At 51.1% G+C, this 14,191-nt stretch overlaps 1 protein-coding gene across 1 annotated transcript in view; it reads right to left on the bottom strand.

Moving 5' to 3' along the window:
* The window catches only part of LOC147114343 (UDP-glucose 6-dehydrogenase-like), a 62,828-nt gene that overhangs the window by 31,792 nt on the left and 16,845 nt on the right, over positions 1-14,191 (bottom strand). Inside the window, exons 5-6 of the mRNA XM_085995994.1 lie at positions 9,700-9,897; positions 8,552-8,699 (exon numbers count right to left, since the gene is read on the bottom strand). Coding sequence (XP_085852120.1) covers positions 8,552-8,699; positions 9,700-9,897 — 346 coding nt within the window. The remainder of the gene's footprint in view (positions 1-8,551; positions 8,700-9,699; positions 9,898-14,191) is intronic.

The following is a 14,191-nucleotide window of genomic DNA, read 5'->3' on the forward strand; positions in this document are numbered from 1 at the left end:
TGTTTGCTAGTGCTCTGGGGGAGGGTTTAAACTAAAATGGCAGGGGGTTGGGAACCTGAGCGGGGAGACAGAGGAAAGGGAAACAAGGATAAAAGAAAAAGACAGGAAGGAGAAAAACCAAAAGTGGCAGACAGAGAAATCAAGGGTTTAAATCAAACATGGCCACAGTAAATAATAATTCTAAAAGATCTAAAAGCGTTAAAAAAAAACAAGCCTGAAGGCTTTGTGTCTTAATGAGAGGAGCATTCGTAATAAGGTGGATGAATTGGCTGCGCAAGTAGAGGTAAACGAATATGATAGGGATTACGGAAACATGGCTCCAGGGTGGCCAAGGCTGGGAACGCAATATTCAGGAAAGATAGGCAAAAAGGAAAAGGAGGTCGGGTAGCATTGCTGGTTAAAGAGGGGATTAACACAATTGTAAGGAAGGATATTAGCTCTGATGATGTGGAATCTGTATGGGTAGAACGGAGAAATACCAAAGGGCAGAAAACGTTAGTGGGAGTGGTATATAGACCTCCAAACAGTAATGCGGAGGTCGGGGATGACATTAAAAAGGGAAATTAGAGAAGCATGCAATAAGGGCACAGCAGTTATCATGGGTGACTCTAATCTACATATAGATTGGGCTAACCAAATTAGTAACAATACTGTGGAGGAGGAATTCCTGGTGTATACAGGATGGTTTCCTGGACCAATATGTTGAGGAACCAACTAGAGATCAGGCCATCTTAGACTGGGTATTATGTAATGAGAAAGGATTAATTAGGATTAATTAGCAATCTTGTTGTGCGAGGCCCCTTGGGTCAGAGCGATCTAATGAATGAAAGGGAGGAACTGATAGAAATCAGTATCTGTAGGGAAATGGTGTTAGAGAAATTGACGGGATTGAAGGCCGATAAATCCCCAGGGCCTGATAATCTACATCCTAGGGTACTTAAGGAAGTGGCCCTAGAAATAGTGGATGCATTGCTGGTCATCTTCCAAAATTCAATAGACTCTGGAACAGTACCCATGCATTGGAGGGTAGCTAATGTTACCCCACTGTTCAAAAAAGGTGGTAGAGAGAAAACAGGGAATTACAGACCAGTAAGCCTGACATCGGTAGTGGGGAAAATGCTAGAGTCCATTGTAAAAGATGTAATAGCAGAGCACTTGGAAAACAGTGACAGGATCGGACAAAGTCAACATGGATTTACAAAAGGTAAATCGTGCTTGACTAATCTACTGGAATTTTTTGAGGATGTAACTGGTAAAATAGATAAGGGAGAACCAGTGGATGTGGTGTATTTGGACTTTCAAAAGCCTTTCGATAAGGTCCCGCATAAGAGATTAGCGTGTAAAGTTAAGGCACATGGGATTGACTTGGATAGAGAACTGGTTGGCAGACAGAAAGCAAAAAGAGTTGGAATAAACGGCTCTTTTTCCCCCCGAGTGGCAGGCAGTGACTAGTGGGGTACCGTAGGGATCGGTCCTTGGACCCCAGCTATTCACAATATATATTAATGATCTGGATGAGGGAACTAGATGTAATATCTCCAAGTTTACAGATGACACAAAGCTGGGTGGGCGTGTGTGCTGTGAGGAGGATACAGAGAAACTCCAGTATGATTTGGACAGGTTGGGTGATTGGGCAGAAGCATGGCAGATGCAATATAACGTGGATAAATGTGAGGTTATCCACTTTGGTGTCAAAAACAAGGCGGCAGATTATTATCTGAATGGCAATAGATTGGGAGACGGGGAAGTGCAACGAGACCTGGGCGTCCTTGTGCACCAGTCGCTGAAGGTAAACATGCAGGTGCAGCAGGCGGTTAAGGCGGCAAATGGTATGTTGGCCTTTGTAGCGAGAGGGTTTGAGTACAGGAGCAAGGATGTCTTGCTGCAGTTGTACAGGGCCTTGGTGAGACCACACCTTGAGTAGTGTGTGCAGTTTTGGTCGCCTTATCTGAGGAAGGATGTTCTTGCCATGGTGGGAGTGCAGCGAAGATTCACCAGACTGATACCTGGGATGGCAGGAATGACGTATGAGGAGAGATTGGGTCAATTGGACTTATACTCGCTAGAGTTTAGAAGAATGAGAGGGGATCTCATTGAAACTTATAAAATTCTAACAGGACTGGACAGACTAGATGCAGGAAGGATGTTCCCGATGGCGGGGGAGTCCAGAACCAGGGGTCACAGTCTAAGGATAAGGGGTAAGGCATTTAGGACAGAGATGAGGAGGAATTTCTTCACCCAGAGTGGTGAACCTGTGGAATTCTCTACCACAGAAGGCAGTAGAGGCCAATTCATTAAATATATTCAAGGAGTTAGATATATTTCTTAAAGGCTAAAGGGATCAAGGGATATGGGGAGAAAGCAGGGACCGGGTGATGCACCATCAATAACTCCAGAAGACTAAGAGTTAAACTTTTAACAAGTAGGCTTTTATTAACAAAAGAATACGAGCATGCCTCTGCTGGTGGACCGATCCTTAAAGCCAGGGGGACTGGAGGTCAATCACCTTTATACCTGGGCTTAGGGGTGGAGCCAGGGGCAGAGCCAGCTGAGGCATGCCCAGACATGTTCTGTACAGGCAGATTAGTGGTTTACCACATTCACCCCTTGTTTAAAATGAGTCCGGCGGGGTGAAGTGTCTCAGAAGTTCGTATAGGCAAGTCTCTCCGGGGGTCTTGTCTGCCGTAGTGATCGGCGTGGTGCCGGCTGCGGCGGTTCTTTTCCCGCGGCCGTTTCCCGTGTGGGCCGGAGCGTGTCGTCTTCGTGGGTGCGGGGTCGGTGGGTGTATAAGGGTGGGTCACAGGGCCCTGGCGTGCCGTCTACTTGGGTTAGATGTGGATTCCCTTCTAGGGGTGTGTCGTGGGTAATGGTGTTTTCGGTGGCACCTGAGGGGGAGAGGTCTCGTATGGAGACCGTGTCCTCCCGCCCGTCAGGATACGCCACGTATGCATATTGTGGGTTGGCGTGGAGGAGGTGGACCCTTTCGACCAGGGGGTCTGTTTTATGGCTCCTCACGTGCTTCCTGAGCAAGACGGGCCCTGGAGACGTCAGCCATGTCCCCGAGGTGGATTTCCTAGGGAAGACGAACATTTTCTCGTGAGGGGTGGTGTTCGTGGCGGTACAGAGTAGTGACCGTATGGAGTGAAGCGCATCGGGGAGGACTTCTTGCCAGTGGGAGGTTGGGAGGCCTCTGGACTTTAAGGCTAGCATGGCGGTTTTCCACACTGTCGCGTTCTCCCTTTCTACTTGTCCGTTACCCCGGGGGTTGTAGCTGGTGGTCCTGCTCGTGGCTATCCCTTTTTCGAGCAGGTACTGGCGCAGCTCGTCATTCATGAACGACGAGCCCCCGTCACTATGGATGTAGCTGGGAAAACCGAATATGGCGAAGAGGTCATTGAGACATTTGATGACTGTGGCGCTGGTCATGTCCGGGCAGGGGATAGCGAATGGGAAACGGGAGTACTCGTCAATGATGTTGAGGAAGTACGTGTTGCGGTCAGAGGAGGGGAGGGGCCCTTTAAAATCTACGCTTAGGCGCTCGAAGGGGCGGGTGGCTTTTATCAGGTGCGCCCTGTCTGGCCTATAAAAGTGCGGTTTGCATTCGGCACAGACTTGGCAGTTCCTGGTCATGGTCCTGACCTCCTCGATGGAGTAAGGCAGGTTGCGGGCCTTAATGAAGTGGAAAAACCTGGTGACCCCCGGGTGGCAGAGATCGTTGTGGAGGGCCCGTAGCCTATCGACCTGTGCGTTGGCACATGTTCCACGGGATAGGGCATCCGGGGGCTCATTAAGTTTCCCGGGCCAGTATAAGATATCATAATTGTAGGTGGATAATTCGATCCTCCACCGCAATATCTTGTCGTTTTTGATTTTGCCCCTCTGCTTGTTATTGAACATAAATGCTACTGATCGTTGGTCAGTGAGCAGGGTGAAGCGTTTACCGGCCAGGTAATGCCTCCAATGCCGTACAGCCTCCGCTATAGCCTGGGCCTCCTTTTCGACTGAGGAGTGTCTAATTTCGGGGCCCTGGAGGGTTCGTGAAAAGAAGGCCACGGGTCTCCCCGCCTGGTTAAGGGTTGCGGCCAGGGCGAAGTCAGACGCATCGCTCTCCACTTGGAAAGGGATGGACTCGTCCACGGCGTGCATTGTAGCCTTTGCAATGTCCTCTTTTATGCGGGTGAAGGCTGCACGGGCCTCTGCCGCCAGGGGGAAGGAGGTTGACTTGATAAGGGGCCGGGCTTTGTCCGCGTAATTGGGCACCCATTGGGCGTAATAAGAGAAAAACCCCAGACATCTCTTCAGGGCTTTGAGGCAGTGAGGCAGGGGTAGTTCCAGAAGGGGGCGCATTCGGTCGGGGTCGATAACTCCGTTTTCCACTACACAGCCAAGGATAGCGAGGCGGGTGGTGCGAAACATACACTTTTCTTTGTTGTATGTCAAATTTAAGCGTTGGGCTGTTCGGAGGAATTTTTCTAGATTGGCGTCATGGCCCTGCTGGTCATGGCCGCAGATGACATTGTCTGGGTAGGGAAAAGTGGCCTGCAGCGCGTTCTGGTCAACCATCCGGTCCATCTCCCTTTGAAAGACTGAGACCCCGTTGGTGACGCCGAAGGGGACTCTGAGGAAGTGGTAGAGGCAGCCGTTTGCCTCGAAGGCAGTATATTGGCGGTCTTCAGGCCCGATAGGGAGTTGGTGGTATGCCGACTTCAGGTCAATGGTAGAGAATACCCGGTACTGTGCAATCTGATTGACCATATCAGATATGCGGGGAAGGGGGTATGCGTCTAATTGGGTACACCTATTGATTGTTTGACTGTAGTCAATGACCAGGCGCTGTTTCTCGCCGGTCTTCATGACCACTACTTGGGCTCGCCATGGGCTGGTGCTGCCCTCGATAATCCCCTCCCGCAGGAGTCTCTCTACTTCTATTTTAATGAAGCTTCTATCCCCGGCACTGTATCGCCTGCTTTTTGTTGCGATGGGCTTGCAGTCGTGGGCGAGATTAGCAAACAACCGGGGGGTGGGTAGATAGGCTGCATATTGTGCGCGGCGGTTGTTTTAAATTTTGCCGGCTGTAGACTGTAAGTGGGGGCAGGGGCCCGCCGTACGCCATCGTGACACTCTCTAGGTGGCACTGGAAATCCAGTCCCAGTAGCACAGCAGCGCAGAGCTGTGGCAGGACAAGGAGTTTAAAGTCTTTGTACTCTGTGCCCATTACTGTCAGGGTCGCTACACAGTCGCCGACGACGTCCGCTGTATGGGACTTGGAGGCCATAGAGACCCGGTGGCGCGTGGGCATGACTGATAGGGAGTAGTGTCGCACCGTGTCGGGGTGGATAAAGCTCTCCGTGCTCCCGCAGTCAAATAGGCAGTTTGTTGCGTGACCGTTTACCTTGATGTCCATCATGGACCTGGCCAGTTGGTGAGGCCTGGATTGGTCCAGGATGATGGAGGCCATCGTTGAGGTCGGTGGGTCGCTGTTGTACTCGCGCGAGGCAGTGGGGGAGTCAGGGGCCTGGTCCCAAAGTGACGTCCAAGATGGCGGCCAGCACCGCTCACACACAGCTGGTGGTGTCCAAGATGGCGACCTGCACGGCTCACACGCGGCACTGCTGGAGTTGGTCGGTTTCGCCCTGCACACTTTGGCATAGTGCCCCTTCTTTCCGCATTTGGAGCAGATCGCGTCCTTCGCCGGGCAGTGTTGTCTGGGGTGCTTGGCCTGGCCACAGAAATAGCACTTTGAGCCTCTGGACATCGCAGCTGTAGTTGGGCTGCAGGTGGGCCGTGGCGGTGGTGGCGTGGCACAGGCCTGTGGCCTTACCGTGTCCCAAGATGGCGGCTCCCACGACATCCACGGGGCGGGGAGGGCCTTATGGTCGGGGGGGGTAGGCATCCATGTTTCGGAGGGCCACGTCCAGCGAGTTAGCAAGGGCCACAGCCTTCTGCAGGTTGAGCCCACTTTGCTCTAGCAGTCTCTGTCGAGTGTAGCTGGACCCGATGCCGGCGACGTAGGCGTCTCTGATTAGGTCATCAGTATTTTCCGCGGCCGTCACCGATTTGCACTTGCAGTCCCGGCCGAGGACTCTCAGTGCCCGTAGGTATTCGTCACCCGATTCCCCGGGTTGCTGTTTGCGGGTAGCCAGGAGGTGTCTAGCGTAGACCTCGTTGACTGGCTTAGTATATTGTTCTTTTAGTATCGTGATAGCGGCCGTGTAGGATACAGCGTCTCGGATAATCAAATATACTTGGTGGCTCACCCGTGAGTTCAGTACTAGCAGTTTGTCAGCTTCGGTCCTGACGGTAGTGCTGGAGGCCTGCAGGAATGCTTCGAAGCAGCTCAGCCAGTGCTCGAAGTTATTTGATGCATCTGCCGTTTGAGGGTCCAGTTCCAGGCGTTCCGGTTTCAGGATTTGCTCCATTTCAAAATCTTTTGTTAATAAAATTGATGCGCCATCAATAACTCCAGAAGACTAAGAGTTAAACTTATAACAAGTAGGCTTTTATTAACAAAAGAATACGAGCATGCCTCTGCTGGTAGACCGATCCTTAAAGCCAGGGGGACTGGAGGTCAATCACCTTTATACCTGGGCTTAGGGGTGGAGCCAGGGGCGGAGCCAGCTGAGGCATGCCCAGACATGTTCTGTACAGGCAGATTAGTGGTTTACCACACCGGGTACTGAATTTGGATGATCAGCCATGATCGCATTGAATGGCAGAGCAGGCTCGAGGGGCCGAATGGCCTACTTATGTTTCTATGTTTCCACCCCAGGGTATTAAAAGTTGGTGAGGAAATTACAGAAGCGTTAGTCATAATCATTCCAAGCTCTCCTTGATTCGTGAATTGTGCTGTTAGGTTGTAAATTTGCTAGAATCAGTACAATATTTTTAAGTGGGGTGGGAGAGAGGAACCAGGTAACTACAGACCGGTCAGTTGTGGGGAAGTTACTATAATCTGTCATTAGGGACAGAGTGACTGAGCACTTGAACAAATATGAGCCGATTTGAGAGACAGCCAGCATGGCTTTGTCAGAGGCAAGTCATGATTGACTAATCCAGTTGAATTTTTTTGTGGAGGTCACCAGTAAGGTAGATAAGGGAGTATCTATGGAGGTTATCTACATGGACTGGACTTCCAGAAGACATTCGATAAGGTTACATAGGAACATAATTTCTTGTGTGTAACCTATTAGCAAAAAAAAAAACTTGCGACTTGGGTTGGAAGATAGGAGACAGAGTGGGGACATAGGGTAGACACTCTGACTGCGGGATGTGACAAGTGGTGTTCCCCCAGGGATCCGTTCTGGGGCCTCAACTTTTCACCATATTTATTCATGACTTAGATGAAGGAAGAGAGCTGTCTATTCAAGTTTGCAGATGACACCAAGTTAAGAGGGTGACAGTAAGCAGTGCAGGTGGGAGCAGGAAGTTGCAAAGGGACAGACAGACTAAGCGAGTGGGCACAACATGGAGTTCAATGTGGGCAAGTATGGGGATCATCCACTGTGGACCCAAGAAAGATAAAATCGGAGTATTTTCTAAAATGGCGAGATACTAGGAACTGAATTGTAGAGGAGCGACAGAGAGATTTGGGAGCCTGAGTACACAAATTAAAATGTAGTAGACAGGTACAAAAATCAATCAGTGCCAGCTGTGGCTCAGTGGGCAGCACACGCTCTCTCGCCTCAGAGTCAGAAGGTTCCGGGTTCAAAGTCCCACTCCAGAAACTTGAGCACAAAATCTAGGCCGACACTCCAGTGCAGTACTGAGGGAGAGGTGAGAGGTTAAACCAAGGTCCCACCTGCTCTCTCAGGTGGACGTAAAAGATCCCAGGGCCACTATTTCAAGGAAGAGCAGGGGCAGTTCGCCCCAGAGTCCTGGCCAATATTTATCCCTTAACCAACATCACTAAAACAGATTATCTGTTCATTTATCCGACTGGTGTTCATGGGATCTTGCCGAATGTAAATTGTTACATTTCCTACACCACATTAGTGACGACGTTTTAAAAAGTACATCATTGGCTGTAAAGCACTTTGGGATGGCCGGAGGTCATGAAAGGCGCTATAGAAATTCAGGTGTATTGCTTCAAATTTGTTTATGCTTACAAAAAAAAGATAGAGACACACTGGAGAATGTGAATCTTTTTTGCACCAAGGTGATAACAAAACCAAGTAGTTATAACTATCAGGAAAGATTGAAGAGGCTGAGGCTCTACTCTGGAACCAGAATGCTGAGGGGTGACTGGATAGAGATCTTTAAGATTATGAAAGGGTTTGAGAGATATAGATAAATAATGATAGTCACTAATAAATCCAAAAAGTCATTCGGGAGAAACTTCTTCACCGAGAGACTGGCGAGAATGTGGAACTCACCAACACTATGCTAGTCATCTCAACCATTCCTAGACACATTCAAGGGGAAGTTGGATAAGCACATGAGGGACAAAGGAATAGAAGGATATGAGAATGGGAATGGATGAAGAGGAGTGGGAGGAGGAGCATAAACACCAGCATGGGCCAAATGGCCGGTTTCTGTGTAATCAGATTCTTACCGACGCTGGCTTTGAGGAACTTGCTGCCAATCCTTTGGTCGGTGCCGATTGCATGGGCCACCTCCTCCACATCAGCACCCGTCGCCTCACACAGGGCACTGATAGAGTTAATACTGCTGATTCGCTGAGCCAGGAACGCATTGGCAGCCTAGGGAAGGGGGGGGGGGGGGGTGCGAAAAAGAGGAAACACATGCACAGATCTGCGATTAAACACTACATTTCACACAGCGAGTTACTCTCAATGAGTAAAAGCGAGCGCGCGGGTTCAGAAAGTGATGAAGAGGGCTAACGGAATTTTGGCCTTTATCTCGAGGGGATTGGCACTCGCTGCAGATCTTCAGTGAACACATCCAGTGACGCAAAGGAGCCCGATACTGGCCCAACTCGACTGTCGAGGTCAGGCTCATTCAGACACCCAGACACCACGCCACGTTGAAGACCAAGCTTCATTGTTTTGAAACACAAGCCCCGCGAGCCCACTCCGCCATTCAGTTAGATCATGACTGATCTCGAGCTCAACCCCATTTACCCGACTTTGCCCCATATCCCCTACCCAACAAAAATCTATCAACCTCAGTCTTAAATTTCAATTGGCCCCCAGCAGCCACAGCCTTTTGGAGGGGGCGGGGGAGAAGAAATGGAGGGGGAGAAAGGGAAAAAAGAGTTCCACTACCTTGTGTGTGGAAAAAGTGTTTCCTGATTTCACTCCTCAATGGAGTGACTCTAATTTTAAGGCGGTGCCCCCTTTTACTGGATTCCCCCCACCAGAGGAAATAGCTTCTCTGTGTCTACCCTATCAAATCCTTTTAGGGACACCGGCATATCCCAATGCAGCGCAACAGATTGTTGTGATCTGGAACACGCTGCCTGAAAGGTTGGTGGTGGAAGCAGATTCAATAGGAACATTCGAAAGAGAATTGGATAAATATTTGAAGGGAAACAATTTGCAGGGCTATGGGGAAAGAGGAGGGGTGGAGTGGGATTAATTGGATAGCTCTACCAGCACAGGCACAATGGGGCAAATGGCCTCCTTCTGTGCTGTATCATTCTAGAATAAGGTTTGGGACTCTGCACCCAAGACAGACAGAAGTCCGATCCCTTGGGGACCCCAGTTTTAAAACCCTATGCCCCAGTAAGAGACTATGTACCAGTTTAGATAGCTCCGACGACCAGGTGTTGGTTGTAATGATCTTGTTCTCCGGGACCCAATGCTCATAGATACTTTTGAGGGCCAGAATGGCCTTTTGACCTTCAGGCGTCTCGTCTCCACCAATCAAAACTCTGTCCGGATTTTTGAGATCAGCAATCGCCGTTCCTTCAGCCAGAAACTCTGGATTGGAGAGCACCTTGGAGACACAAACATCAATATTCAGAGAAACATTCAACTCTCACGATCAAACTTTGTACACAAGTTCTGCTAACTAGAATCTGCTGTACCAGATAACTTCTCGCTAGATGACCAGCTAAAGCTGGCCTTTATATCTAGAGGACTAAAATACAAGGGGGTAGAAGTTATGCTGCAGCTGTACAAAGCCCTGGTTAGACCACACCTGGAGCACGGTGAGCAGTTCTGGGCACCACACCTTAGGCAGGATAGATTGGCCTTGGAGGGAGCACAAAACAGATTCACCAGTATGATACCCGGACTTCAATGGTTAAATTACGAGGAGATTTCACAAACTAGGGTTGCATGCCCTGGAATTTAGAAGGTTAAGCGGTGATCTGATTGAAGTTTTCAAGATATTGAGGAGAACAGATAGGGTAGAGAGAGAGAGAAACTGTTTCCACTGGTTGGAGATTCTAGGACGAGGGGACATAGTCTAAAAATTAGAGCCAAACTTCTCAGGAGTGAAGTTAGGAAACACTTCTACACACAAAAGGTGGTAGAAATTTGGAACTCTGCAAACAGCCATTGATGCTGGATCAATTGTTAATTTTAAATCTGAGATTGATAGATTTTTGTTAACCAAAAGGTATTGAGGGATTTGGGGCAGGTCGCAGATCAGCCATGATCTCATTAAATGGTGCAACAGGCTCGAGGGGCTGAATGACCTCCTCCTGTTCCTAAACTCTTGTGACAGAAAGGCAGCAACTACATTCGGCCAATTGACTAAGCATGTGTGGAACAACAGGACATCAACATTGAACCCCAAGATACGGGTTTACTAAACGTGCGTTCGGAGTATGTGGCTGCAGCACCGACCTGGAGCACCTACAGCTGGCCTGGGAGAAGACTAAACCCTTTCCAGATCTACCATTTCCGTCCTAGTCGGAATAACAAATGGGGAGCCAAAGATAGGCTCAAGAACCTCGGTCTATTTACATTTAGAGCAGCATAGACTGGGAGCTGATCTGATAGAGGTCTATAAAATAATTAAAGGGCTTGGAGAGAGTCCCTATTGATAGATTATTCCAGTTTAACTGATTAGGTGTGTCCAGGGCACGAGTTTAAACACCCCCCCCCCCAGCCGCCAACAGAGAGTAGTGCGCCTCTGGAATGCGTTGCAGGCTGGTGTGGAGGGTGCTGGGCCAGTTCCTGACTGGAGCAGAGATCGCATCATAGAAATTTACAGCACGGGAAGGAGGCCATTCAGCCCATCATGTCCGTGCCGGCCGACAAAGAGCTATCCCACCTAACCCCACTTTCCAGCTCTTGGTCCGTAGCCCTGTAGGTTACGGCACTTCAAGTGTATATCCAAGTACCTTTTAAATGTGATGAGGGCTTCTGCCTCTACCACCCTTTCAGGCAGTGAGTTCCAGACCCCCACCACCCTCTGGGTGAAAAAAGTTCTCCTCAACTCCCCTCTAATCCTTCTACCAATTACTTTAAAATCCATGTCCCCTGGTTATTGACCCTTCTGCTAAGGGAAATAGGTCCTTCCTATCCACTCTATCTAGCCCCCTCAATTTTATACACCTCAATTAGGTCTCCCCTCAGCCTCCTCTGCTCCAAAGAAAACAGCTGCACTGCCTCAGGGAGCCAAGAGCACCGGTCGACTAGCACATCAGATACGACAACAGTAAGGAGCGCTACCAGAGTCCCAGAGCGTGGAAACTGACCATTTCCTATGGTGTGTGTGTAATTCGCTTTGAAGTGGCAACAAAAACTTGTATCTATATTAGTGCCTCTAACCCAGAAAATGTCCCACGGGGTTCACGGAGGAGAAACAGATGCTCAGCAGGAGTGTTAGAAGAGAGGACACGAAACACGGTTGAAAAGACCATGGCCTAGAAATTCAGTATAGCCACGTTTGGGGCGCTACAGCATGGCGGTCGCTAACTTTTGCGCCCGGCATAACTTAGCGCCACCTTCGCCGATATTCAGTTGCATCACCCCAAGAGGTTGCTGCTGCGCTAAAGCAGGTGATGCACGACTATCATTAGGCGCTAAGCCGGCGATCCGGGGCGCAAACACCGAAGGCGGGCGCAGCGCAGGTGCGGCGAGGTGCTCATTGAGGGCAGACAGTCAGGCGCCGGTCAGCACTTAAAGGGGGAGGGTGGAATTGCTTGGCTGCCACGCCCTGCACACTGCAGCCCTAAGACAAGGCCTGAACACTGCTTCTGGAACAGCTCCACGCCCAGGAGAATGGAGAAGGCCAGGGAGAGAGCGCAGCGCATCGGCGAGGGTGACCTGGGGCTGCTGGTTGGCGCAGTGGACCGCAGGCGCCATATCCTCTTCCGAGGGTGGCAGGAGGCCGCTGCCTGCCGAATATCGGAAAGCATGGAGGGATGTGGCAAACAGGGTCACGTCCAACAACGTGGTTGGCAGGACACCAACCTAGTGCCGGAAAAAATTCAACGACCTCACTCGGGTTGTCAGGGGGAGTATCCTTTCCAGTATCCTCATCCCTGCATGTGCACCTCACTTTATGGCCAAACAGGTCTGAAAGCCCTAATGGCCAGCCCTCACCCAGCAGCTATGGGACTGTCATGAAAAGCACTTGCGCAATCAGGACTTTAGACACTGTCAGGGCTATTCGACCATGGGAGGCAGTGTGGGCAAGATCAGGGCTTGACACTGTACTTAGAGGCGGTCCTTTCTCTTGCAGGCCAAGCTGGTGCATAACAGAAGACAGCAGCGACAGACCGGGGGGGAGGCCGTCCTGACCTGAAACAGCTGAGCGACCTCGAGCAGCGAGTGGAGCAGATCATGGCAGGCCGGCTGAGTGGCCCCGTCGCCACTGGAGATGCTGACCCTGTTCTGGGCACCAATGGCAAGGTCATCACCTTTTTGACCTCTCCCTTTCCACTTGCGCCTCACACCAGCATCCTTTGCCACTATCGAACCAATGCAGTGCACAGCAGCACTCATGCCTCCCTCGCTGCCACCCTGTCCTCACTCTAAAGCAACTCTTGTGCCTCCCTGCTTTCAGATGGTGACTCGCCAGGTGAGGAGGCGGCCCCTCAAGCTGGCACTGTGTCCGAGTCAGATATAGAGGAGGAAGAGGAAGCCAGCCCATCAGGGACACCCTCAGCCGAGGCAGCCCATGGCCATGATGTGGACACGTCTTCCCTGGAGGGGAGCAGGGTCGGCGGATAGTGAAGCTCCGGGGACCAGCGGGCTGCAGCAACGCAGGAGGGGTGGGGAAGCTCGGCGGCCTTCTCCCCGGAGGGCGAGTGCGGCCTCCAGTCCTGCTACGGTGAGCGCAGAGGAGGTGCGGCTCCTAGTGGAAATGGGCGCCCAGGCTGAGCGCAGGCACACTGAGCTCATGGCTGCAGTGGCAAGGATGCCTGACTCCATAGAGTCACTGGCAAGGAATGTGCAGGAATTCGGGGCAGCACAGGCCAGGAGTCTGCAACAATTCAGTGCAGCACAGGCCAGGAGTCTGCAGGACATCGCGGCAGCACAGGCTAGGAGTCAGCAGGACTTCGCTGCTTCACAGGCGGCTTCTAGCCAAATGCTCAGTCGTGCCATGCATTCACTGGCTGCTGTCATGCAGACACAGACCAGGGCCACACGGGCACCAACTGCTGCCACACTCGCTGGATCGGCCAGGCATTGCCGGGGCACTCGCTGTGCCGCAGCAGCCCAGCAGTCTGTGCGTCAGCAGATTGCTGCGCATGCTGCAGTGCTGGCCCATGCGCGTGCCAATGTATCAGCCGACCAGGGAGTGCCTGTGATCTGTCAGGTTGGCAGCATTCCTGCAGCCAACACTATCACTCCTCCATTGCAGCTGCCACCAGCTGTTGGACAGACTGCTGCCGCCCAAGCAGTCAGCAGCCAGCCCCTCCCGTCCCAGAGCTGGTCCAGGCCGACCCCCAAGGGCATCTGCCGTCTCATCATCTGACCCTCAGCAGCCTTCCCCCAGCCTTGCTGCAGCCACTGGGGTCCCATTGAGGAGGAGCTGCAGGGCGGGTAAGGGTCAGTCACGGAAGCGAAACGGATCACCCTCGCAGGGGAAAAAGGTGTGGCCAAATGTTTTGTTTTACTTATAAAGGCCGAGACTGGTATATTTGTGTTTTTTTTTGGGGGGGGGGGGGGGGTTTCTCTCCATTAGTTTGTCATGTGGGAAGGGCACAGAGGTATCACAGTAAAAAAAAATTCTTAAAATCGCACTGTCCATGCTTTCTTTTGGAAGTATTGGTTGCCCTGCTCGGCTGAGGGCTTGTGGAGCGGCTACATTCATCTTCCGCCATTGG

Source organism: Somniosus microcephalus, chromosome 8, assembly GCF_052327205.1.
Source record: "Somniosus microcephalus isolate GS21.2 chromosome 8, FLI_Smic_1.0, whole genome shotgun sequence".
Lineage (NCBI taxonomy): Eukaryota > Metazoa > Chordata > Chondrichthyes > Squaliformes > Somniosidae > Somniosus > Somniosus microcephalus.